The 13658-nt window shown below is 48.0% G+C and overlaps 1 protein-coding gene across 1 annotated transcript in view; it reads right to left on the bottom strand.

Annotated features, from left to right (window-relative positions):
• LOC126199459 (uncharacterized) overlaps window positions 1–13658 on the bottom strand; it is a 1573541-nt gene that overhangs the window by 1175361 nt on the left and 384522 nt on the right. Inside the window, exon 4 of the mRNA XM_049936380.1 lies at window positions 9638–9677. Within this exon, the coding sequence (XP_049792337.1) occupies window positions 9638–9677 (40 nt within the window). The remainder of the gene's footprint in view (window positions 1–9637; window positions 9678–13658) is intronic.

Raw genomic sequence — 13658 nt, 5'->3', positions numbered from 1 at the left:
AAATATATATCGAAAGCTTTCATTCATTTCCGTGTCAGTTGCGATTCAACATAGGCATCTTAATACCTACAACAAAACCCTGAACAGAACGACACAGATATAGAAAGATCCAAGCTACCCTCCTATTTAATTTAATATACACAATTATTTCATATGGCAGGAGATATCACTCATAAGATTCACTGATGACATTGCTGCCCTACATGAAGCTGAGCAACAAATACAGGACCCATTGAATCGAATGAACAACCTAGTGTGGACGCATTATGGATTGAGAGTAAACCGAAGAAAGACGAAAGTGATGAGGAGTGGCAGGAACGAGGGTAGCAATGTACTTCATATCAAAGCTGTAAGCCAAGTAGCAGATGAAGGAACTGTGCTGCCTTGAAAGCAAAATAAAAGCATGGCGGATGAAGCAAATAGGACGTAAGAAGCAAACTAGCACAGGCAGAGAGATAATTCATCGCCAAAAGACGCCTGCTAGTATCAAACATAGGCCTCTACTTGAGAAACACATTTATGAGTTTACATGCTTGGAGTACCACCCTGTAAGCAAGAGAATCATAAATTAGGAGGTTCTCCACAGAACCTTGGCCAGAAACAGGAATACGTGGAAAGCACTTAGTTGAAAAGCGTATAGCACGATAGGACATGCGTTAAGTCACCGCGGAATAACTTTCGTGGTTCTACAGGGAACCGTAAGAGTGCAAAAATTTTATGGAAAACAGAGATTAGAACGTACAGGGTGAATCATACATAATACCAAAAACTAACACGGATGAAAGTATACAACAGAAGCGTTCCAATAATCAAAGGTCCGTTTCCAAGATAATTGGGAATGTGTGGTTACTATTAGCCATTGACTTAAATATCAGTATCATTCTAGTTAGCACAACTGTATTTCAAAGGCAGATTTTTCAGTGAGATGCCACCTAATTGGGCTCAAATTTCAATTCCAACTGAAAGACCTACAATCCAGGAAATGAAAAAATGTTCAAATGTGTGTGAAATGTTATGGGACTTAACTGCTAAGGTCATCAGTCCCTAATCTTACACACTACCTAACCTAAATTATCCTAAGGACAAACACACACACACCCATGTCCGAGGGAGGACTCATACCAGGAAATGAACTGGCTATAGAGGCCAATACTTACTCCCCATACCCTTTCATGATTCCAGGTGCAGATATGTGGTACACATCAAATCTCTCTTTGCCCAAAAGTGCAATGACATCTGGTGTGCTACTGCTCTCAGTAATAACCCCGCACAATCAAGGAGAGCCGGCCGCGGTGGTCTCGCGGTTCTAGGCGCGCCGTCCGGAACCGCGCGACTGCTACGGTCGCAGGTTCGAATCCTGCCTCGGGCATGGATGTGTGTGATGTCCTTAGGTTAGTTAGGTTTAAGTAGTTCTAAGTTCTAGGGGACTGATGACCACAGATGTTAAGTCCCATAGTGCTCAGAGCCATTTGAACCATTTGAACCAATCAAGGAGATTACTGCTGTTTGGCGCTCTCTTCCGCTCCCCTCAGAAGGAGCATCGGTCATACTAGGCTCACCCATTGTTTTCTCTTGCGTAACAAGCCATCCCCCCCAACGTCCCTGTGACGCCACACTGACGGTATTTCATACAGTGTTGGAACGTCCCCTTCCTTTGGCCCTTCATACTAAGTGTAGCCTTCCAGATTCCTCGTCTTTAATATTAGCAGACGATTCACCGATGGTTGAACTAGTCCTCGGTTTCTACTTGAGAGTGGTTTTCATTTTCAGATATGAAGTTTTGCTTTACTCCTGAAGCAGGGGTAGGGTGGTTGTGGCCCCTCTTCGTGTTTTCTAGTTCTGGGGCCCATGACCACTCCCCCCGCCGGCCGCGGTGGTCTCGCGGTTCTAGGCGCGCCGTCCGGAACCGTGCGACTGCTACGGTCGCAGGTTCGAATCCTGCCTCGGGCATGGATGTGTGTGATGTCCTTAGGTTAGTTAGGTTTAAGTAGTTCTAAGTTCTAGGGGACTGATGACCACAGATGTTAAGTCCCATAGTGCTCAGAGCCATTTGAACCATTTGAACCAATCAAGGAGATTACTGCTGTTTGGCGCTCTCTTCCGCTCCCCTCAGAAGGAGCATCGGTCATACTAGGCTCACCCATTGTTTTCTCTTGCGTAACAAGCCATCCCCCCCAACGTCCCTGTGACGCCACACTGACGGTATTTCATACAGTGTTGGAACGTCCCCTTCCTTTGGCCCTTCATACTAAGTGTAGCCTTCCAGATTCCTCGTCTTTAATATTAGCAGACGATTCACCGATGGTTGAACTAGTCCTCGGTTTCTACTTGAGAGTGGTTTTCATTTTCAGATATGAAGTTTTGCTTTACTCCTGAAGCAGGGGTAGGGTGGTTGTGGCCCCTCTTCGTGTTTTCTAGTTCTGGGGCCCATGACCACTCCCCCCGCCGGCCGCGGTGGTCTCGCGGTTCTAGGCGCGCCGTCCGGAACCGTGCGACTGCTACGGTCGCAGGTTCGAATCCTGCCTCGGGCATGGATGTGTGTGATGTCCTTAGGTTAGTTAGGTTTAAGTAGTTCTAAGTTCTAGGGGACTGATGACCACAGATGTTAAGTCCCATAGTGCTCAGAGCCATTTGAACCATTTGAACCAATCAAGGAGATTACTGCTGTTTGGCGCTCTCTTCCGCTCCCCTCAGAAGGAGCATCGGTCATACTAGGCTCACCCATTGTTTTCTCTTGCGTAACAAGCCATCCCCCCCAACGTCCCTGTGACGCCACACTGACGGTATTTCATACAGTGTTGGAACGTCCCCTTCCTTTGGCCCTTCATACTAAGTGTAGCCTTCCAGATTCCTCGTCTTTAATATTAGCAGACGATTCACCGATGGTTGAACTAGTCCTCGGTTTCTACTTGAGAGTGGTTTTCATTTTCAGATATGAAGTTTTGCTTTACTCCTGAAGCAGGGGTAGGGTGGTTGTGGCCCCTCTTCGTGTTTTCTAGTTCTGGGGCCCATGACCACTCCCCCCGCCGGCCGCGGTGGTCTCGCGGTTCTAGGCGCGCCGTCCGGAACCGTGCGACTGCTACGGTCGCAGGTTCGAATCCTGCCTCGGGCATGGATGTGTGTGATGTCCTTAGGTTAGTTAGGTTTAAGTAGTTCTAAGTTCTAGGGGACTGATGACCACAGATGTTAAGTCCCATAGTGCTCAGAGCCATTTGAACCATTTGAACCAATCAAGGAGATTACTGCTGTTTGGCGCTCTCTTCCGCTCCCCTCAGAAGGAGCATCGGTCATACTAGGCTCACCCATTGTTCTCTCTTGCGTAACAAGCCATCCCCCCCAACGTCCCTGTGACGCCACACTGACGGTATTTCATACAGTGTTGGAACGTCCCCTTCCTTTGGCCCTTCATACTAAGTGTAGCCTTCCAGATTCCTCGTCTTTAATATTAGCAGACGATTCACCGATGGTTGAACTAGTCCTCGGTTTCTACTTGAGAGTGGTTTTCATTTTCAGATATGAAGTTTTGCTTTACTCCTGAAGCAGGGGTAGGGTGGTTGTGGCCCCTCTTCGTGTTTTCTAGTTCTGGGGCCCATGACCACTCCCCCCGCCGGCCGCGGTGGTCTCGCGGTTCTAGGCGCGCCGTCCGGAACCGTGCGACTGCTACGGTCGCAGGTTCGAATCCTGCCTCGGGCATGGATGTGTGTGATGTCCTTAGGTTAGTTAGGTTTAAGTAGTTCTAAGTTCTAGGGGACTGATGACCACAGATGTTAAGTCCCATAGTGCTCAGAGCCATTTGAACCATTTGAACCAATCAAGGAGATTACTGCTGTTTGGCGCTCTCTTCCGCTCCCCTCAGAAGGAGCATCGGTCATACTAGGCTCACCCATTGTTCTCTCTTGCGTAACAAGCCATCCCCCCCAACGTCCCTGTGACGCCACACTGACGGTATTTCATACAGTGTTGGAACGTCCCCTTCCTTTGGCCCTTCATACTAAGTGTAGCCTTCCAGATTCCTCGTCTTTAATATTAGCAGACGATTCACCGATGGTTGAACTAGTCCTCGGTTTCTACTTGAGAGTGGTTTTCATTTTCAGATATGAAGTTTTGCTTTACTCCTGAAGCAGGGGTAGGGTGGTTGTGGCCCCTCTTCGTGTTTTCTAGTTCTGGGGCCCATGACCACTCCCCCCGCCGGCCGCGGTGGTCTCGCGGTTCTAGGCGCGCCGTCCGGAACCGTGCGACTGCTACGGTCGCAGGTTCGAATCCTGCCTCGGGCATGGATGTGTGTGATGTCCTTAGGTTAGTTAGGTTTAAGTAGTTCTAAGTTCTAGGGGACTGATGACCACAGATGTTAAGTCCCATAGTGCTCAGAGCCATTTGAACCATTTGAACCAATCAAGGAGATTACTGCTGTTTGGCGCTCTCTTCCGCTCCCCTCAGAAGGAGCATCGGTCATACTAGGCTCACCCATTGTTTTCTCTTGCGTAACAAGCCATCCCCCCCAACGTCCCTGTGACGCCACACTGACGGTATTTCATACAGTGTTGGAACGTCCCCTTCCTTTGGCCCTTCATACTAAGTGTAGCCTTCCAGATTCCTCGTCTTTAATATTAGCAGACGATTCACCGATGGTTGAACTAGTCCTCGGTTTCTACTTGAGAGTGGTTTTCATTTTCAGATATGAAGTTTTGCTTTACTCCTGAAGCAGGGGTAGGGTGGTTGTGGCCCCTCTTCGTGTTTTCTAGTTCTGGGGCCCATGACCACTCCCCCCGCCGGCCGCGGTGGTCTCGCGGTTCTAGGCGCGCCGTCCGGAACCGTGCGACTGCTACGGTCGCAGGTTCGAATCCTGCCTCGGGCATGGATGTGTGTGATGTCCTTAGGTTAGTTAGGTTTAAGTAGTTCTAAGTTCTAGGGGACTGATGACCACAGATGTTAAGTCCCATAGTGCTCAGAGCCATTTGAACCATTTGAACCAATCAAGGAGATTACTGCTGTTTGGCGCTCTCTTCCGCTCCCCTCAGAAGGAGCATCGGTCATACTAGGCTCACCCATTGTTTTCTCTTGCGTAACAAGCCATCCCCCCCAACGTCCCTGTGACGCCACACTGACGGTATTTCATACAGTGTTGGAACGTCCCCTTCCTTTGGCCCTTCATACTAAGTGTAGCCTTCCAGATTCCTCGTCTTTAATATTAGCAGACGATTCACCGATGGTTGAACTAGTCCTCGGTTTCTACTTGAGAGTGGTTTTCATTTTCAGATATGAAGTTTTGCTTTACTCCTGAAGCAGGGGTAGGGTGGTTGTGGCCCCTCTTCGTGTTTTCTAGTTTTGGGGCCCATGACCACTCCCCCCGCCGGCCGCGGTGGTCTCGCGGTTCTAGGCGCGCCGTCCGGAACCGTGCGACTGCTACGGTCGCAGGTTCGAATCCTGCCTCGGGCATGGATGTGTGTGATGTCCTTAGGTTAGTTAGGTTTAAGTAGTTCTAAGTTCTAGGGGACTGATGACCACAGATGTTAAGTCCCATAGTGCTCAGAGCCATTTGAACCATTTGAACCAATCAAGGAGATTACTGCTGTTTGGCGCTCTCTTCCGCTCCCCTCAGAAGGAGCATCGGTCATACTAGGCTCACCCATTGTTCTCTCTTGCGTAACAAGCCATCCCCCCCAACGTCCCTGTGACGCCACACTGACGGTATTTCATACAGTGTTGGAACGTCCCCTTCCTTTGGCCCTTCATACTAAGTGTAGCCTTCCAGATTCCTCGTCTTTAATATTAGCAGACGATTCACCGATGGTTGAACTAGTCCTCGGTTTCTACTTGAGAGTGGTTTTCATTTTCAGATATGAAGTTTTGCTTTACTCCTGAAGCAGGGGTAGGGTGGTTGTGGCCCCTCTTCGTGTTTTCTAGTTCTGGGGCCCATGACCACTCCCCCCGCCGGCCGCGGTGGTCTCGCGGTTCTAGGCGCGCCGTCCGGAACCGTGCGACTGCTACGGTCGCAGGTTCGAATCCTGCCTCGGGCATGGATGTGTGTGATGTCCTTAGGTTAGTTAGGTTTAAGTAGTTCTAAGTTCTAGGGGACTGATGACCACAGATGTTAAGTCCCATAGTGCTCAGAGCCATTTGAACCATTTGAACCAATCAAGGAGATTACTGCTGTTTGGCGCTCTCTTCCGCTCCCCTCAGAAGGAGCATCGGTCATACTAGGCTCACCCATTGTTTTCTCTTGCGTAACAAGCCATCCCCCCCAACGTCCCTGTGACGCCACACTGACGGTATTTCATACAGTGTTGGAACGTCCCCTTCCTTTGGCCCTTCATACTAAGTGTAGCCTTCCAGATTCCTCGTCTTTAATATTAGCAGACGATTCACCGATGGTTGAACTAGTCCTCGGTTTCTACTTGAGAGTGGTTTTCATTTTCAGATATGAAGTTTTGCTTTACTCCTGAAGCAGGGGTAGGGTGGTTGTGGCCCCTCTTCGTGTTTTCTAGTTCTGGGGCCCATGACCACTCCCCCCGCCGGCCGCGGTGGTCTCGCGGTTCTAGGCGCGCCGTCCGGAACCGTGCGACTGCTACGGTCGCAGGTTCGAATCCTGCCTCGGGCATGGATGTGTGTGATGTCCTTAGGTTAGTTAGGTTTAAGTAGTTCTAAGTTCTAGGGGACTGATGACCACAGATGTTAAGTCCCATAGTGCTCAGAGCCATTTGAACCATTTGAACCAATCAAGGAGATTACTGCTGTTTGGCGCTCTCTTCCGCTCCCCTCAGAAGGAGCATCGGTCATACTAGGCTCACCCATTGTTCTCTCTTGCGTAACAAGCCATCCCCCCCAACGTCCCTGTGACGCCACACTGACGGTATTTCATACAGTGTTGGAACGTCCCCTTCCTTTGGCCCTTCATACTAAGTGTAGCCTTCCAGATTCCTCGTCTTTAATATTAGCAGACGATTCACCGATGGTTGAACTAGTCCTCGGTTTCTACTTGAGAGTGGTTTTCATTTTCAGATATGAAGTTTTGCTTTACTCCTGAAGCAGGGGTAGGGTGGTTGTGGCCCCTCTTCGTGTTTTCTAGTTCTGGGGCCCATGACCACTCCCCCCGCCGGCCGCGGTGGTCTCGCGGTTCTAGGCGCGCCGTCCGGAACCGTGCGACTGCTACGGTCGCAGGTTCGAATCCTGCCTCGGGCATGGATGTGTGTGATGTCCTTAGGTTAGTTAGGTTTAAGTAGTTCTAAGTTCTAGGGGACTGATGACCACAGATGTTAAGTCCCATAGTGCTCAGAGCCATTTGAACCATTTGAACCAATCAAGGAGATTACTGCTGTTTGGCGCTCTCTTCCGCTCCCCTCAGAAGGAGCATCGGTCATACTAGGCTCACCCATTGTTTTCTCTTGCGTAACAAGCCATCCCCCCCAACGTCCCTGTGACGCCACACTGACGGTATTTCATACAGTGTTGGAACGTCCCCTTCCTTTGGCCCTTCATACTAAGTGTAGCCTTCCAGATTCCTCGTCTTTAATATTAGCAGACGATTCACCGATGGTTGAACTAGTCCTCGGTTTCTACTTGAGAGTGGTTTTCATTTTCAGATATGAAGTTTTGCTTTACTCCTGAAGCAGGGGTAGGGTGGTTGTGGCCCCTCTTCGTGTTTTCTAGTTCTGGGGCCCATGACCACTCCCCCCGCCGGCCGCGGTGGTCTCGCGGTTCTAGGCGCGCCGTCCGGAACCGTGCGACTGCTACGGTCGCAGGTTCGAATCCTGCCTCGGGCATGGATGTGTGTGATGTCCTTAGGTTAGTTAGGTTTAAGTAGTTCTAAGTTCTAGGGGACTGATGACCACAGATGTTAAGTCCCATAGTGCTCAGAGCCATTTGAACCATTTGAACCAATCAAGGAGATTACTGCTGTTTGGCGCTCTCTTCCGCTCCCCTCAGAAGGAGCATCGGTCATACTAGGCTCACCCATTGTTCTCTCTTGCGTAACAAGCCATCCCCCCCAACGTCCCTGTGACGCCACACTGACGGTATTTCATACAGTGTTGGAACGTCCCCTTCCTTTGGCCCTTCATACTAAGTGTAGCCTTCCAGATTCCTCGTCTTTAATATTAGCAGACGATTCACCGATGGTTGAACTAGTCCTCGGTTTCTACTTGAGAGTGGTTTTCATTTTCAGATATGAAGTTTTGCTTTACTCCTGAAGCAGGGGCAGGGTGGTTGTGGCCTCTCTTCGTGTTTTCTAGTTCTGGGGCCCATGACCACTCCCCCCGCCGGCCGCGGTGGTCTCGCGGTTCTAGGCGCGCCGTCCGGAACCGTGCGACTGCTACGGTCGCAGGTTCGAATCCTGCCTCGGGCATGGATGTGTGTGACGTCCTTAGGTTAGTTAGGTTTAAGTAGTTCTAAGTTCTAGGGGACTGATGACCACAGCAGTTGAGTCCCATAGTGCTCAGAGCCATTTGAACCATTTGAACCACACCCCCGTGCAAAGACAGCTCTTTTATCCCTTTGTTTTTCCAGTTTTTATATTTGGTCTACCCTTTTATGCCTTCTACTGTGCGTGTTTTAACTTCCTCGCTTTATAGACTGACCTCTCTGACTGGCTCCGCCCACTTTTAGCGGACCATCTATCTTACGCAAGTAACTTTTGAAACGCAGGACTGACGACCTCGACGTTTAGTCCCACAACCCCCTCAGTCAGTCAATCAGCAACAGCTCCAATGACTTCCTTCCCACCTACTGCGTCAAATTTAAGTGGAAGCTGTACCTGTCAAACCGGAACTAAATGTGCTTATCCGACCCATTGGTAATCTCTTTCATCCCAGTAGCTCCATACACATGCTTCCCATAGCACATACTCAAAGCCTAGTACATTTAGATTTTAACTGTCTCTACACACTAGTCTTTCTGGTCCTCTCCCTTACAAATTAAACCTACCCCTCATCATGGCAAGATTCCACAATCCTTGTACATTCGCAACAAACTATTCCTTATGTATCCATACCCTGTAACACAACTAATTTCATACCGCATCCGAAATGAAACCAACCCTGTCATATCATTCAAATTTCCTCTTGTTTCTTACATCGCACAGATAATGTCCCTTCCGTGGTCTGAGAGGCTGCTGCAATTGTCCACCGGGAGAAAATCTCTCTTTGGCCATAACCTTAGCAACTACTTCACCCTCACCCTCTTCTTCAAAACCTTAACGATTACCTGTGGCATCGCACATATTCAAACCTGCCATCCCTTACGTCGTCTTCACCCACATAGATTCTACCTTTGCTAGTTATATTATTGCCAATTACCTAAACTTTGATACAGACACCCAACAATTATCCAGTAATGGCATGAGTGTAAGGACTCCATCCACGGTGACATAGTTTCCACTCAACAGCACAACTTTTCTGAAAGTAATACAAGCTCACACATCGTATACAGAAGTAGTCTTTGATCCAACTGGAAACAACAATCTACTTGTCATAATCACCATCCCTTACACAGTACCTCATCCCCATACGTCTCATCTCAATAGCCACCCAAAAATTATCCAACACTACACTTGCAACAACTGGAATGCCTATTGCGAACCCACACACACACACACACACACACACACACACACACACACCAATATGGCAGCTCATTCACTTACCTTCCAACACCTTGATGGTCTTCCTCACGACGCCTCCTTCCTGCAAAATATGTAAAATATAATGCGATTAAAAAGGTCAAACATTTACATCGATTTTTAGAATTATTAATTATTCATTGGTGATACATAAAGAACATATGTTGATAGTTTAAGTTCTTTTTAAATTTAAAAAAGTAATACTACAATAATAATACGTTAAGAAGCATAGCGCAGAAAGTAAGAAGATACTGAGAAGAGTCGAACGGCCTATAATGCAAAAGATTAAGAGTTGGAAGAGAGAAGGTTAGAAATTATGTAGTAGGGTGGGAGTATAAACAAATCAGTAGTATTATAACGTGGTGATATAGATGGAGGGGTGTATTGTAGGAGACAGAAGGTTAGAAATTAGGTAGTGTAGTAAGATGGGAGTATAAACAAAGTGATCAGTTGTTATAATGTAGCGACAGAAATAGATAGAGGGATGGATTGTAGAAGACAGAAACTGGGGACGGGACTTGATTGTGGGTCGGCCAGTTGTATGAAAAAGAAATGAGTACAAAAAGATGGAGAGGAAGGTGGGAAGCATTTATGTGATGTAGGATACGAGGACAGGAAAATGAAAATTGACAGGATGGATAAATATCGGGGCAGAGCTCAATATATCTAAGCTGGAGTTGAATCATATAAGAAAAACATTAGTGTTGTTGGGAGGTGTTCACAAATGGTGAGGAGGGAATTTGATGAGGTAGTAAAGCATACCTGTGGAGGAAACTCAACGGACGTGGGCAGCAAGGCAGAAAGCGTGATATTTCAAGATTTCGAGGGAGGGATATACATGCAGTGCTGGTGTAGAGGACGATACGGCAGATCAACGTTTCAGAGGTTAGTGGAGGGATGCAATCCCCATGATTAGTAATTTCAGTCTGTTGTAAGTTTTCGGCTGGATGGTTAGCGTGTGTTAGTTAACTGAACAGAATAGTCGTAAATGGTTATGTAAAGATCATGGATGTGGAGGCTGAAGGTATCCTGTCCTATAATTACTGACTGGGTTTAGAAAGGATTTGTCTAGTGGAGCCCTTTGTTACAACAGGATGGAACTAGTTTGGATGGTGTTGGAGGGATAGTTGGCATTTTTGGGTGGTAGGATTCAAATGTAGCACAATGGTGACAACAGCATACCATAGGAGGTTGCTTTGGCATATCAGTAGCGTAAATGGCACGTTGGAGTCGAAAGAGAACGGAGCCTTGGGGCATAACTGCAGTGGAATGGAAGATATGGAAATTATGGTCATTGGCAGTGATACAAGTAGGTCGATTGTACAGGGTGAATCAAAAGTCATATCCCACAGGACAAGTAGGGTGAACCAAAACTCCACTGATAACGTTTCAGAGGTGTTAGTATGGACGAAAACAAGAAAAAAATGTCTAGTAAACGTGGACTCTATAATGAATACCTTCCGAACTATGAGCACTTGTTCATATTCACTACTGTGAAACACATCTGATCACCAGTGCTCATAGCTCTTAAGACTACTGGTGGGTGTACTGCAGGCCAGAGATGGTTGCATGATGTTTTAGGGGTGTTATCGGTACCGCGACTGGGGTACACTCATCCAGAGTAACGTGAACATGAAGCACGATATATATTTCAACAATTTCGGTGACCAAGTGTTGAACTTTCTTCTACATCTTCATGAAGAGTATGCTGTGGACACCCCTGCCTTCCAATATGACAACAACGGTGTTCACAGAGCTGCACTTAGACGCTCTTGGTTTTACGAATACTCGCACTTCAACTGACCCACTTAATCACCTGATCCAAATCTCATAGAAACTGTCTATTTCAGGTACAGCAGATGGAACGTAGCATGCAACAACCCCACTGTTTGGTAACTCTACGGGATGTAAGCTGAGATGACAAAAGTTATGGGATAGCCATATGCACGTATATAGATGGTGGTAATATCGCCTATACGGGGTGTAAAAGGGCAGTACAATGGCTGTTACCTGTACTCAGGTGATTCATTCAAAAAGGTTTCCGACGTCATTAAGGCCGCACGACGGAAACCGAAAGACTTTGAACGCGGAATGGTAGTTGGAGCTAGACAAATGGGTAATTCGATTTCGGAAATCGTTTGGGAATTCAATATTCCGATAGCCACAGCGTCAAGATTGTGCCGAGAATATTAAATTTCTGATATTACCTCTCACCACGGACAACGCAGTGGCCGACGGACATGGTCTTAATGACTGAGAAGAGCGGCGTTGGCGTAGAGTTGTCAGTACTAACAGACAAGCAACGCTGAGTCAAATAAACGCAGAATCAATGTTGGATGTACGACTGCCTTATCCGTTAGCACAGTGCGGCGTTAATGGGCCAAGGCTGCAGACTACCGACGCGAGTGCTTTTGTTAACAGCACGACATCGCCTGCAGCGCCTCTACCGGGCTCGTGACCATACCGTTCGGACCCTAGACGACTGGAAAACCATAGCCTGGTCAAATGAGTCCCAATTTCAGTTGGTAACAGCTATCGGAGGGTTCGTGTGTGGTGCAGACCCCGCGAAGCCACGGACCCAAACTATCAACAAGGCACTGTGCCAGTTGGTGGTGGCTCCATAATGGTGTGGGCTGTGTTTACATGGACTGGACTGGGGCCTCTGGTCCAACTGAACCGTTAAACATGGGGGCTATTTGCAGTCGTCACTCATCGACTTTATGTTCACAACAAGTTTGTGTCATGTCCCCAGGCCACAACTGTTCGCAACTGGTTTGAAGAAGATTCTGGACAATTTGAGCGAATCGTTTGGCCACGGACCACCCGACATGAATACCATCGAAAATTTATGAGACATAATGAAGAGGTCAATTCGTGCACAAAATCCTGCACCGGCAACACTTTCGCAATTATGGACAGCTACAGAGGCAGCACGGCTCAATATTTCTGCAGGGGACTTTCAACGACTTATCGAGTCCATGCCAAGTCGAGTTGCTGCACTACGCCAGACAAATAAGGTCCTACACGATATTAGGAGGAATCCCATGACTTTCGTCACTCCAGTGTAATCATCAATGCGTGGCTTTGGCTGGACACTACACGCGTGAAAAAATATGTGTAGTCTCTTCCGCGCTGAAGTGAGGCCATTATCAAAGGTAGAATTGGTATTGCACGGTATTACCGTGGTGTCTCATGGGGATGATCAGGGTTTTTGTCTGGTGTATACATACACTACTGGCCATTAAAATTGCTACACCACGGAGATGACGTGCTACAGACGAGAAATTTAACCGACAGGAAGAAGATGCTGTGATATGCAAATGATTAGCTTTTGAGAGCATTCACACAAAGTTGGTGCCGGTGGCGACACCTACAACGTGCTGACATGAGGAAAGTTTCCAACCGATTTCTCATACACAAACAGCAGTTCACCGGCGTTGCCTGGTGAAACGTTGTTGTGATGCCTCGTGTAAGGAGGAGGAATGCGTACCATCACGTTTCAGACTTTGATAAAGGTCGGAAGGTACCCTATCGCGATTGCAGTTTATCGTATCGCTCGCGTTGGTCGAGATCCAACGACTGTTAGCAGAATATGGAATCGGTGGGTTCAGAAGGGTAATACGGAACGCCGTGCTGGATCCCAACGGCCTCCTATCATGAGCAGTGGAGATGACAGGCATCCTATCCGCATGGCTGTAACGGATCGTGCAGCCACGTCTCGATCCCTCAGTTGGGGACGTTTGCAAGACAACAACCATCTGCACGATCAGTTCGACGACGTTTACAGCAGCATGGACTATCAACTCGGAGACCATGGCTGCAGTTACCCTTGACGCTGCATCACAGACAGGAGCGCCTGCGATGGTGTACTCAACGACGAACCTGGCTGCACGACTGGCAAAACGTCATTTTTTCAGATGAATCCAGGTTCTGTTTACAGCATCATGATGGTCGCATCCGTGTTTGGTGACATCGCGGTGAATGCACACTGGAAGCGTGTATTCGTCATCGGCATGCTGGCGTATCACCCGGCATGATGGGAAGG

Source organism: Schistocerca nitens, chromosome 8 (assembly GCF_023898315.1).
Source record: "Schistocerca nitens isolate TAMUIC-IGC-003100 chromosome 8, iqSchNite1.1, whole genome shotgun sequence".
Classification (NCBI taxonomy): domain Eukaryota; kingdom Metazoa; phylum Arthropoda; class Insecta; order Orthoptera; family Acrididae; genus Schistocerca; species Schistocerca nitens.
This window is presented reverse-complemented; position numbering and strand designations above follow the sequence as displayed.